The sequence below is a fragment of the Callospermophilus lateralis genome, chromosome 1 (genome assembly GCF_048772815.1).
Source record: "Callospermophilus lateralis isolate mCalLat2 chromosome 1, mCalLat2.hap1, whole genome shotgun sequence".
NCBI classification, from domain to species: Eukaryota; Metazoa; Chordata; class Mammalia; order Rodentia; family Sciuridae; genus Callospermophilus; species Callospermophilus lateralis.
The window spans coordinates 5,599,641-5,613,723 of NC_135305.1; the positions used below are offsets into that span (position 1 = coordinate 5,599,641).

Below are 14,083 nucleotides of genomic sequence, written 5' to 3' on the forward strand. Positions count from 1 at the left end.
ATGTTTCCTTTAAAATTTATACAGGCCCATGAATAAATTCCAAAATGAAGGTTGATGAGGATTAATGGTTAAGTAAGTTGTCCAAGTTTACTGATTTGTAGATCCTTTCTTAAACTGTAGATATCACATTCTAATACACTATTTTCTCCTTGTGTCACCATACTGTGTATGCTTAATTGTGTAAGAAGGGCTTTCCTCCCTACACTAATTAAGAATATTTTTCATTTCATTAGAATGTAGGTCTAAAGAAACTAAGGACTCCAGATTCATATACTGTCCCGCTCCCCTCCTCCACGTTGACTTCAGTTATTTATAATCTTAATGTTAAAAAGTCAAATAGAATTTACAAAGAAAATACAAGGAAGTAAGAAATATTAATTTTATTTAACAGTTAATTTTGGTTTGAAACTAAATTGCCAAGATCCACTATGATAGATGTTTCCTCAGTTCCGGTTCATTGCTTAAGCTTTTTTTTTTTTTTTTTTTTTGGCTTTAATGATGATACAGAGAATTTTTCTTTTTTCATTTTTGTGGTGCTGAGGATTTGACCAAGGGCCTCACATATGCTAGGTAGATGCTGTGGTACTGAACCACATCCCCAGCCCAGAAGAGTGCCTGTTGTATTTGTTTTTAAAATAAAAATAGTATTAATGATGTCCTGCCCTTCTTTGCTAGTTCAGGTTAATAAGACCTCAGAAAGCAGTCCTTGAACATTTAATTTAATGAAATGCTACTAAATTCTGTAAAGCTTTTGTTCACAGACTCACCATGGTGGCACAACTGAAATCTATAATAAGTGGGGGTATCAATCCAGTTATTTCTCAAATACAGAAGTTCCTCATTATAATTTACTGGTATGCTGTTTGCAGCTTAACTGTTGTAAGTAGATACTGACAAGGACCATAATCTTCTGCTTTCTCTGAGAGTTATGATTCTGATTACTGGGTGCCATTCTGACACTTAGTGTTTTTCCCTTGGTAGTACTATGTAGAAAACTTGCTTATTTCTTCTGTCTTTGATAGCACTTGGGGCTAACAGAATAATAAATAGAAATGATAAATGCAGGCATTGCAGTAATCTTGAAGGTCAGTTAAATTATATTAATTTTTAATTAGTGTTTCTATGAAAAAAATGTCAAGATCTCTGAAATCTCCAGAGTCAGTGATGTCCCTGCAGCCTCCCATTCTTGTCCCATTTGCACAGAAGTGTGCTATTGGTGTATCTCCCCTAGGTCTCCCTTTCCCTTTTTATTTACCAGCCCATGTGCACAGAAGTGTGCTCTTGGTGTATCTCCCCTAGGTCTCCCTTTCCCTTTCTATTTACTGGCCCATGTGTCACCTTCTTGGCATCCTCCAGGGTGCAGTGTTCAAGGGTTTGGGGGTGGAGTGGGATGCTGAGGATGGCACCTGGAATTGCAAGCCTGGGGCTGCTTCCGGGGTTAGGCTTCTCTGGCTGCTGGGGTCCCATGGCTCTGCCACTGGCTTGGAGGGTTCACCCTGCCCCTCCCTTGCAGGACTGGAGAGGGTGTGATGGCCTGCAGGAAGGGAGGTGCTGTGCCCATCTGGGCAGGGTCTCTTGGGTCTTTTGGGAATGCCTTTTAATTGCTTTTCAAACGTCTTTTCAGGAAAGGTAGGCTAGAGAGTCCTGGTGAGGAGGTCACTCTAGTTGCAGGTGCAGGGGCAGGGTGGGAGGAGACACTGAGGGAGCCCGCACCTGTGCTTCATGCAGTCCACGGGGGACAGATGATTGGCACCTGGAACTGGAATCTGGGTTTGGGCCTTCTAGGGCAGTCCTCAGCTAGTTTTCTTAGGCAGTAGTCGGAATGTGGGGCGTTTGAGCAGAGAGGCCATTTCACCTGGGATTCAAAGAGCCACTGGGCACCTGCGCTCAGGTGTGGCCACCTGGGAGGTGGAGCCTGCAGACTGAAGAAGGCCTGCTTTCTCAGGTAGTTCCATTTCCTCCCTGGTTGAATGAGAGGTGGTGATGTGTTATCTTGATAATCAGGCTAAGGAAAAAATTCTATGTTTAATGGGTTGGTGCATTTATATTTCTACCTTAACACAGTGTCTCTATTTGTAATTCGTTTTCTTTCCTAAGGAGGAAGAATATATAAGACTATAAACTTACCTTTGATTATAACTTTGGTTGCACTCAAATTGCATTTGTAACCTTCTATTTATGTATATATACCTGACTCAATAGCTTGATCTTTCTTTTTTATGGTTGTGCTGTTAATTTCTACTTTAATTACATTTAATCAGAGAATTTAATTTAGCTGATGTGTTTTTGGAAAACAGATTTTTAATACCTGAAATAATGACTTTTGAAAAGTGAAGCATTTATTATTTCATTGTTAGAAGAAATTCTTTTACTTGTTTTTTGGCTGATTGATTTAAAAAACTGATAAATTAACCACTGTAATTTTTCCTATTAATTTTTTTGTATCCTTCACTATTTAAAAAAGAATCATAACTTATTTTATAACTTTTTTTTTTTTTAATGTGATGCTTAGGATTGAGCCCAGTGGCTCACCTGTGCTGGGCAAGCACTCTGCCACTGAGCTACAGCCTGGCCCCTGTATCCTTCACTATTTTAATAAAACATTTATTTTGTGCTGTTACTTAGCAAACAGGCCAGACCAGTGTTAATACACTGTGCTTTTTATTAGTATAAAATCACTCTTTATTTATGTAACACTTGTTTTTCTTTTTTTCTTGTGAGTGGGACCAGATATTTTGCTTTACTTTTTTTGCTTTTACTTTGCTTTATATCGACCCACAGGCTGTTTTCTATGGGCACATAGGCACCAGTTGAATCTTTTTATTTAGGATCCTTTGCATCTTTTTAAATGTGTGTTTTGAAAGGTTTAATAGAGCTTATTATTTAGATTGATGTTTTTAATCTAAATGATTGGCAATTTTAAGGCAAAATTGTTTTTTTAGGGGCTGGGGATGTGGCTCAAGTGGTAGTGCGATTGCCTGGCATGTGTGCGGCGCAGGTTGGATCCTCAGCATCACATACAAAAACAAAGATGTTGTGTCTGCCGAAAACTAAAATAATAAATATTAAAAAGTTCTCTCTCTCAAAAAAATAAATTAAAAAAAATTTAAAATTGTTTTTTTAATTTCTGTTTTCTGTTCATTTCACTTCTTGTACTGATTTGTGATTCATGGTCATATTTTATGAATGCTAATGATTATATAAGTTGAAATATAAATTTTCTTTCACTTTCCACCCCCCTCCCCCCAAAAAATCTTACTTTAAAAAAAAAATCACTTCATTTTAATTCCTTTTTTCATCCTGGAAGTTTTAGTGTCTTTGTTTTAATTCTTGAGATTTGCTTCCAGGTGCTGTCTGCACTAGATAATGCTAATTTTGCCTGGAACATGTAGGCCACTGTCAGTCTCTGGTCAGTTCCATTTAAGGACTGAATAAAGCTTTTTTAGTCGGGGAGTGGGTACGGTGGGGTGGTAGTTTAGTGGTGGTGGTTTTGTTTTCCCTTCTTTATCCTTTTTTGACTGCAACCCATATCATAAAACTTGTATTTTTATTGCAAAAAAGGTTTCCTCTGTTAACCCAAACTTCACCTTTTTTTTTTTGAGTCTTGGTTATATTCCAAATAATGGCTCATTATTTATAATTATAATTCACCAATAAAAATATGGAAAAAGCAAAGAATTGTCAATTTTCTGAAATCTATACAGCTGAAAGAGATTTGTTCCCTTCAGACTACTTTATATTCTAGAAACATTTTTCCCCCAGAATTTTTTGAGTTTATTGTTATAGAAGAAAAAATTACTGTGTGGGGGTCTGCCACCCAAAGCTTTGGGATCTTTGTTTTTGTTCATTCATTTGGTCTATCTCCAGAAGCTGTCTGTGGGAGTTCTACAAATAATTAGTTTCACCTGGAACATGTTGGTCAACATGGGTGTTTCGTCAGGCCCATTTAAAAGAGGAGGAGTGTTTTTTATTTCAGAAATTTTTTACAGCCTTTTTACTGATTGGTAAAACTGGGTAGTTCTTGTTTCATACTCTTAATTTATTTTTTTTTGGTTATGTTTTTCATTATCTTGAAAAATTTCTGTAGAAACTTGTCAGTCTCTCAGCTTGTCATCTGATTTCCTTTTGGTGTACTCTGTCACAGTTTGCTGTTCTCTCTGGGATGGACAGAATTATATACTGTATTGTTAAGAATATTATTGGATACTTAATTTTTAAATTCTGTTCTATGGAGGCACTCTGTAGAATCATTATGAGTTTTCTCATTACTCAGTATATGATCTTGGGCAAGTTACTTGACTCTCCTAAGTCTGTGTGTGGAATGTTAGGAGTGCTGACCTCTTCCTCTGATATTAAAATTCTTTCATGGTTGTCTGTAGTCTTTAGTGCCTAACATATGAGGGCAGGCTGCCTTGACTTCACTGTGGTGTGGAAGCTGGAGATGCTGGGGCAAGTAGGGTATGCCCTTAGGGATGCCAATCAAGAAGGGGCTGCTTGCTTCTGGGCCAGAGCAAGAGTGATTCTCTGGGTCCTTGTTGTATATTGTCATTGCCAGGTCAGTTTCTTTTCCCTATTTCTCTATCAAGAATGCCTGTGTTTAGTATATTTTAAAAGTTTTTTTTTTTTTTTAATTGAAAGTTGTTTTAAACTCTAAAAGGTGAAAAAATAAAAATATCCATATGCTATTTATTTAGATTCATCTATTGATAGCACTTCTTAAAATTACCATTGTGCATGACCTCTATCTTTCTGTGTGTCTATCAGTCAATTCCTGTCTACCATTTGAAAATAAGTTACATACATGTATTCCACTGCTCTTTATATATTTCACTATTTCTTAATAATAGGGATATTCTTACATAAATATAGAACTCTCTTGAAATTCATGAATTTTCATCAGTACTGTATTTGCATCTAATGTAATTTTGTTTTTATTTTGTCACTTGATCTAATGTTCCATGTAGTGTCCTCCTTTCCAAGTGAGGGTTCTGGAATGTAGGTTAGGATTAGTTAATTTATTTAGGAAGTACTGGCATTTAGATGATGATAAGATTTCCTAATCAAGAACAATGAGTGTCCTTGCATTTGTTCTGGTCTAGTTTTGTGTCTTTGATGAGTTTTATAATTTTCTTTCATATAGATACTTAACGTCTTATGTTCATTTTTAAATATCTATCTTGTTGCAGCTATATGCAGGATTTTCTCATCTCTTTTAACTGGTTACTTATAAATGCGAATTCTATTAAGTTTAGCACATTAATTTTGTGTCTTGCTATTTTGTTGAATTATTTTATTGAATCTTGATAAATTCTCTAGGATTTCCCAAGTATACTCTTTGTCATTTATAAATAGAATTAAAAACATTTCTTTTCCTTGTTTCAGGCCTCTATTGTCATTTGTTTCAGTATTTACATTGGCCCCCAGAATCGTATTAAGTAGTAGCAGAGATGGCAGGCATCTTTACTTTGTTCCTGGCCTTAGTGGGGATTTTTCTTGTGTTCCCCCATTGAATAATTTGTTGCCTTTAGAGCTGAAGTATGCTTTTCCTTCACACCCATTTCCCTGCACCGCATGCTGAGGATCTAACTAGGGCCTAGCATATGCTAGACAAGAGCTCTGCGACTGAGCTGTGTCTTTAGCATCCCACCCCCATTTTTTATTTTCTCAAGAATTTATATTGGGAAGTCGTTTTAATTTTTTCCCAAATAATTTTATTTAGTATCTGTTGAATTAATATTCTTTTTCTTTTCAGACCTACTGTGTTAAACTTTATTAATATATATTTCTAATAGTTAAAAATCCTTGCATTTCTTTTATATATCCCACATGGACATAGTTTATTGTTTTCTGAATCTGTTTGATATTTTGTTTAGGATTTTTACATCAGTAAGTTTCGTCTATTTAAATTTGTAAGGCTAATAGACCTGTGGGTTTGCTGTGGGTTTTGTTTTACTATATTATTATTATCATCATCATCATTATTTTTTGGCACCAGGGATTGAGACCAGGGTACCATTATTACTGAGCCACATCCCCAGCCCTTTTTATATTTTGAGACAGGGTCTCTCCTAGTTTCTTAGGCTGGCTTTGTCCTCATGATCCTCCTGCCTCAGCTTCTCAAGTCATTGGGATTACAGGCATGTGCCACCGTGCCTGGTGATCTGTTTTTGAGTGAGTGTACTACCAGCTTGAAAAGATAAAGTTCCTTTTTATTGATGTTTTGGATTGAAAAGTTAGGGTGGGTGAAGGTTCCACAATTTACCAGCTTTGTGCCCAGAATTTTTAGTACCCTGGCTAGCTCATAGGCCCAGGGAAGGTTTTGGCTTAGCTTTGGCTGGCCTTCTACTTCGTAGGAAGTCTTACCTTGGTTAGAATATGGCTATTCTTTATTCTGAAAATATGAAGAACTGTCATTAAATTTTGATGTGGAGTGATTATTTTCACAATTTCAAGCAGCAAGTCACATGGAGTAGCTATTTTGTTAGAGTTTTGTTTTTAGTTTCTAAGCTACCAGGAAGCAAATTGAATACTTGAATAGCATGGTTTAGTGTCCAGCATTGGATTGGGCAGGCTTATTCCACAGAAGTTATTTACTGAGTTTAGAATATGTTTTATTTTCAAAGTTTGTGTTGCTGTATCTCAGTTTCCTTCTTCCACATTTACATTTTCCTGGATGTCCCCATCCCCTATTTAAATTTACTTGTAGCTTTTAGTGCAAACTTACATCAGATATCATTACCAAACAAATTGCTTTTTTCAGAAGCATAAACCCTAAATTAATGTTGTGAAAATTAAACCTTAATGTCTAATCTACATGTTTCCAAAGGTTTACGTTTGAACTGGAATTACAAATGTATAACGTACTGTTTTTGTTTTTATTTTTCCTGGTGTTTAGAATTGCAGAATATGTGTAGAGTGTGGCACACGATCTAGTTCTCAGTGGCATCACAATTGCCTGATATGTGACACTTGTTACCAACAGCAGGATAATTTATGTCCTTTCTGTGGAAAGTGCTACAATCCAGAATTGCAGAAAGACATGCTCCATTGTAACATATGCAAGAGGTAAGAAGGAGCAGCTGTTTTGTTTGTTTTGTTCATGCTTTGCCTCCCCTTTTCCTAGATACTAACTTGAGTTTGAATTAGACATTTTAATTTAAATATACTTATCACTGCAGATGGGTTCACTTAGAATGTGACAAGCCAACAGAACATGAACTGGACTCTCAGCTCAAAGAAGAGTATATCTGCATGTATTGTAAACACTTAGAAGCTGAGATGGATCCCTTACAGCCAGGAGATGGAGTAGAGATGGCAGAACTCACTTCAGGTGAACTCAAGAATTCTGGGTTTTCTTCACAATGTTGTACTAGCTGGTCACCAACATGCCACTCCAATCATAATGATTGGATCCTCTGCATCAGATCCTGTGTTGTTATCAGTTGTCTTAACCTTTAGTGTGCTTGTTTTGGCCATCTCTGAATTGGATGACTGAAGAAAAATCTAGATTCTTTCATAGCTTCATGGTTGGATCCCAGGTGCAGTGTGCTTTTCTTCGGTTTTGTTCTTTAAGCCACCATTTCCTGAGCTGTGGGCATGAAGCTTAGTTTTTTTTTTTTTTCCTTCATAATCTAATATATCTTGCTTTAAAACAAGTGTTGGTTTTATAATATCCTTCATAAATGTCAGTTATCTCCTGAGCCCCAAATTTTGTTCAGGTACAGCATATTTTAATGGTATCCTATTATTGTAAGCACAATAAGAAGATTTTTAGTAGAAGGTAAAGAAATAGACCTGCTTACTAGATTGTTTTTCATTTTCAACAATATGATTGGCAACCTTTATGAAGGTTCTATTTTATCATCTAGAAGGGGTTAATACAAGGATCTTAATCACTACAATTTTATTTCGAGCATGCCGTTGGCATACAGTGGTGGGCTACCTTTAAAAATAAGAAAATACCAATTACCTTAAGTGTGTATGTACGTATCTCAATGTGTAGTACGTACATACAGATTTTTCTTTGTTAGTGCTGGGGTTAAAACCCAGTGCCATGTATACTACTGAACTATATCAATCACAAGTCTGTAAAATATACTTTTAATTAATACTTACCAGTTACTTTTAGTACATTATAATTTTGATGCTTTAAAAAATGAAAATATGTATTTGGTTCAAAAACAAATTCAGAAAGAAAAACTAGTGGCATTTCTGGTGATAATTTACTTTTGTAACATGTTATTTGTTAACCTAGTAAGCAAAAAACAGAAAAACTCATTCAGAACTAAAGAATTAATAATTTTCTGTTAAGATTATAACAATGAAATGGAAATCGAAGGATCCGAAGATCACCAGATGGTATTTCTGGAGCAAGCAGTTGATAAAGATGTCACTGATCAGGAATCCACACCTGGAATTGTTCCAGATGGTAAGCATGTTTGTGATAATGGAATGTATTCTATTTTTTGAAAGAGATGTATGTGTATGTTGAATATGTGAATGTTTACTAAAATCTGAGCGTTCTGCATAAAACAGCCAAGATATGGACAGTGAAGAAGTTATTTAGAGAAGAACTTTTTTGAAAAAATAATCTCTGACCTAAATTAATAGGAGAAGGGGCATGTATATAGTTGAGCTATAATCTAGATTTAATAATAAGTACATATTCTTTTTATGAGTTAGGCGATTTCCATTAAAAAGCAATTTATTTTTTTCTTTAGTTATTATAATTGCTAACTAGATCTATGGCGGATTTTAAGGTATTGCATGCTGAGATAAAGAAAAATTTATTGTATTAGAATATCTCAGCAGTCTTAACTGCAGGTGTTTCAATGACATTTCATGTTTTTGCAGTATGGATAATAGCTGTTACTGTGATTGAGGATCTGTGATTAATGAGAGAGATTGTGTTGTTAGAAAATTACTTATTAAATTAAATCATGGACTTATATGAAATTCTTTGGCATTTGTTAAGTCGTATATTAAATTATGTAGGTTGTGTATACCTAAAAAGCCTTAGTTTTTTTTTTAATTTGTTAAGTATACTTTAACACTCATTAAAAAATATACTTTATAAATATGTAAGTGAAGAAAAATATGAAATATTTATTATAAATCTCACACAGCATACCAGATTTCTAATTTTATTTTCCTATGCTAGTTGGTGATAGTATGTTTTGTGCTTATATTGGAAATTGACATTTCACAGTAAGATAACTCTTGTTCAAATTATTGTTGAGAGAGCAATGGTAGGGAAATTTTGGTTCCTTGCTAGAGATTCCATAATATGTTATTTGTACCAGTTCAAGTCCACACTGAAGAGCAGCAGAAAAATAATCCTCCAGAAAGTCTTGATAAAGATGATCTTCTCATTTCGGGTAAGCTGTATATTCAAACTACTTCATTTGATCAAATTTCAAGATAATCCCTTTATTAGTTCTAATGCAGATTCAAAGAATTGTCCAGTGAAATAACTTTTCAAATAAATCATCCCACAGAATTTTTTTTGCAATAACTGTATACGTATTACTGTAACCAAATTTTTTGGTTAAGTGATTCTCTTTTGGAAAAGAGTTGACACTGGGTTGTTTCTCTCTAAAGGGTTTTGTTTAGTAGTGTCAATGTTGTTTGATATTTTCCCTCTGTGCTCAACTGGAGTCTGAATGAAGCAGGAATGAGAAGTGAGATTTTATTTTGGTATAGGAACATTATTTTAGTCAATGATTAGCAAAGTAGTAAATGAGAAGACGGTGTCTTTATTATTGTAATTTAAAAATTATCTCTATGGGATTTGGAATAAATGCCTTTTATTTTTCAGCAGTCCTACTTTACAGAACCTCTTAGGGCTCATGCTAATTGGGACCTCTACTCTTAAGAAAGACTGTGTTATGTTGGGTGTGTTAGTGCACACCTCTAATCCCAGCAACTCAGGAGCCTGAGGTTGGAGGATCACAAGTTCAAAGCCAGCCTCAGCAAAAGTGAGGCGCTAAGTAACTTAGTGAGAGCCTGTCTCTAAAAAAAAATACCTATAGGCCTAGAGATATGGCTCAGTGGTTGAGTGCCCCTGAGTTCAATCCCCGGCACTAAAACACAAAACAAAACAAAAGAGAAAAAAAAATGGGTTAAAGGCTTAGTACACGTACTTTGATTTAAAATCTATCAGTAAGCAACTGTGTGTATTTCTAATATTTAATGTGTTTTATGGACTTACTAAGATTAGTCTCTGGGTATGATTATGAGGAAGAACAAGAATTGTGTCCAGGGCTGGTGATGGAGCTCAACTGGTAGAGTGCTTACCTCACATGCACTAGGCCCAGGGTTCAATCCTCAGCATCACCCCCCACCCCCCACCCCCTATCCCCCCCAAAAAATCCAAACTATGTTTTGGGTAGTTTGGCAGGTACAGCTGCTAAGCAAAAAAGGGTCTTCTTGGTTAGTCTTTTCTGTCTGTGCTCATTTCTTGTTTGAGTCTGCTACAACAAATTATCTGCAAAATATCCTTACATTCTAGACCAGTCTTGATCTTTTACCTTGGATATGTTATACAATATCACTGGTCTTCTTTTTCCTAGCTGCCAAATATGTATAATAACTTTACCTATGTAATTTCCATCCTTTTGTAAGTGCTTATATTGTAAAACATTGTTTATGTATGATAGAATTATATTTTTAATTAAATCTCTGGTTGTTCTTACCAGAAATTACCTTAAGCTATGGGGTTCCTATTTTAGCCATGTTTTCACAAGATCTGTGATTGATTCTAATCCACAAGCCCTTGTGTATTTTCACTTTTATTAACTTAATAATTGCTTTTTTGATGAATGCCTTATGATATAATTTGTGATATAACCAAGAATTTCATATCTATTCATAGATATTTATAAATTCATAGACATTTATAAATTTGTATATTAATATAACTTGTTCTGATTTGTAGAGTCATCCCACAATAAAATGAATGCTAAATTGGAAAATGAGATTTCTCATGAAATTGGTGGTGAAAAAATGGAAATGCCATCCAAAGTGATGCATATTCAAGATGAAGATCAAAGTGAAGAAAAAATGGAAGTGTCAGAGAACAATGAAGTTCTCCCACACCAGACCATTGTGCAGCAGAAGGAACTGCCATTGTTAGAGGAATCTAAGATGGTGGAGTCCAAAGAAGAACCAAGACTTCCAAACTCAGTCATTGAATCTATCACCGGTCCACGAGAAGCCTTAGTGTCCTCAAGCGAGGAAAGTACTTCATTGAATTCTAAGGAACAGTTGGTTATAGAAAGGTTACAAGAAAAAATAGAACAGAAAGAAAATCCTGAATTTACCCCTGGGTTTATGGACTTTGAAATGACTCCTGCAGTGGAGAGTTGTATTAGAGAGGGTTCATGTCAAGGTGACAAATCTGTGAAGTTATCAACTGAGACTGTGGCAGCATTTTCATCATCAGCAGGAACAAGCAAGGCAAGCTTGTCTTCCTCTCCAGCCCTTGCTTCAGACTTGACTTCTCATGCCATGCTGCATGGGTACCCACCGACCCTCAGTTCCTCTGCTGGAAATATCATGCCAACAACGTACATTTCGGTCACTCCCAAAATTGGCATGGGTAAACCAGCTATTACCAAAAGAAAGTTTTCTCCTGGTAGACCCAGATCCAAACAGGTAGGATGATTTTAATGATGTTGACAGAAAAGATGTTGGAACAATTAGATAAAATAACCGAGTGCACGTATAGCTTTGTTCTGGAGAGCTATTTTTTCTTTCCCCACGTAGAACTCAGATTGATGTTGACTCATATGTTTGCACCATTATTTAGAAAGTGATGTTAATGAAAACTGTATTTTATTACTAAAATGATCACATTTGTAATTTCAGTTTAGTTGGGACATGCAAATGTGATTTCTTTGGTTATGGTTTCTCATACAAAGCACTTTACAAACTTTTTTAGTTCTGTGTTCACAGTAATGGTAGAGCTTTAAGTAACAGTGAAGTTTTGAGTATACAGTAACTAACACTTGTATTCTCTCCCAAAATATTTATTTACTGATATTATTTGGTGTATGCATCTTGAACTGCATCAGCATCAAGATTGATGACAGAGTTTTTTCATGCCAGGGAGTTGCTCATTTTGATGTTTCTATTGCTAACTCTTTTGTGGAATTTTTTTCTTTCCTTCCTTTCTTCAAGTTACAACTTATTTCATTAGTTCCATGGGAGAAATCTTTGAATTGTATTGTTGCTCTTCAAGAAGTAAAGGGAACTCTTTCTCATTGTTGTTTTAAGTAGTGAGGATACTTTTTAGGGATGAGTTACAGTTCTTTTAAAGTGAGACACCGGCAAAATGTAGACACTGTAGCTAAGAATTATTTATTGATTTACACAGTTGTTAACTTGTCATTTTGAAAATTTTTTGAGAAAGTATCAAACAGGGATATGTTCAGTCATACTAGTAATTTGAAGGCTTAAGTCTGATTTTTTAAAATTTCTTTCAATAATTATAGTTTGACTTTTATGGTGGTAATACATTAATCTTGATAAATTAATTTTTGAGTTACAGAACTAATTTTTAAAAATCTGGCTTTATTTTAATGTGAAAATTAGTCTCTTCTCAATGAATCCCAGCTACATTTTATTCTCTGAAGATAAATTATTTCAGGACAAAGTGTCACATGGGATTTAGCTTTCTCTGTATGGTAAAGACATATGCAGTAACTGAACAATTTTATAAATGTACTTTTTTCTAAATATTTTTCTTCATATGAATTTCTGTTCTTCTAAGAGTTTTCTTCTCAAACTAATTCTTTTTAAATTTTTTATTTTCAAAACGTTTTGACTTTTACTTTTAGTTCAGATATTTTCATTCTTTGAGGATACTGCAGCATGAACTTTTCTGTTAAATTTTACTAAATTCTTTGCTTAGTGGAGACTTTTTGTAACAACTGGGAAACCAGATTCAATATAATAGGACTATTTTTCTGTTGACTTATATTCCAAAATAATTGTATCTGTGTGTGCATATTTTTTTTCCCTAGCGTATCCCATCTTTTATAAACCACATCCTAATATTTCTTGTTGGTTGTGTTGTATTGTCTTTCAGTTCCCAGATCTGGTAATAGTCTACCTTAGTTGACACTATCTCATCACTACTGCCATCATGTGCTGCTAACCTCATAAGCATTTTGAAGTTATGTTCTCCCTTCTTTTAGCTTTTTAATTTTCCCATCTTGGTTTTCGTTATATAAAAAAACATGTTTACTTGGTGCTTCATGACTTGCTAACATTACTGCTGTTACCATGGAGAGTATGAATTGAATAAGATAAATGGCCTTTCCATTGCTGAGGCACTGGGGCCATAATATTCTAGGCAAATGCTCTACCACTGAGCTACGTCCCCAGCCTGTGGCCATAATATTCTGTACATAATGGGAGTGACATTTGTATATTGGAAATACTGAAGTCCGTTATTTTGTTACACAATTTTTTTTTGACATTTTCTCTTTAATTTATTGTTTCATTTACAAACTCTTGACAGTGGGGATTGGCTAAAAATATGAGATGGATTTTCACCACAATGGTTGTGATGCAAGCTTTAGTTTCTGACTATTTGATTGTCCGCATCACTGGCATTTCCATACTTTGTTGAATGTCATCGGTTCTTTAGTCTTCACTAATGTGGTGAACACCATCTGAAGAATGGTAAATTTAGTCTATTAAATCCTGTTTCATGATGGTTGGATCTTTATTTATCTTACTGATTTTGTAGTATTATGAACTTTCCTGGAGAAAAAGTTAAATGCATAATACTTTGATTAGAAACAAAATCTGAAAGATTTAATCTTTCAGATTTAAAGTTTGATATGATACTAATTAAATTATTGAATGTTATCTGGGGTATAAATTAGTATAAGAATAAACCAGTGTTCAGTGTAAATATAATGCAAGTCACATGTATGATTTTAAATATTCTGACAACTAATTTTAATGTATTTTAACACCATATTCAAAATATTCAGCACTTAATCAATGTAAAAACGAGTAAGATATTTCATATATTTTTTTATGACAACTGTTTGAAATCTGCCTTGTGTTT

The 14,083-nt window shown here is 34.7% G+C and overlaps 1 protein-coding gene across 14 annotated transcripts in view; it reads left to right on the forward strand.

Annotated features, from left to right (window-relative positions):
- Kmt2c (lysine methyltransferase 2C) overlaps positions 1-14,083 on the forward strand; it is a 266,290-nt gene that overhangs the window by 145,847 nt on the left and 106,360 nt on the right. For 13 of the 14 annotated variants that reach the window (XM_076831496.2, XM_076831532.2, XM_076831540.2 and 10 more), the window contains 5 exons: positions 6,896-7,065; positions 7,179-7,330; positions 8,312-8,428; positions 9,303-9,377; positions 10,937-11,655. In XM_076831496.2, the coding sequence (XP_076687611.2) occupies positions 6,896-7,065; positions 7,179-7,330; positions 8,312-8,428; positions 9,303-9,377; positions 10,937-11,655 (1,233 nt within the window). The remainder of the gene's footprint in view (positions 1-6,895; positions 7,066-7,178; positions 7,331-8,311; positions 8,429-9,302; positions 9,378-10,936; positions 11,656-14,083) is intronic. The other variant, XM_076831576.2, reaches the window with a different exon arrangement.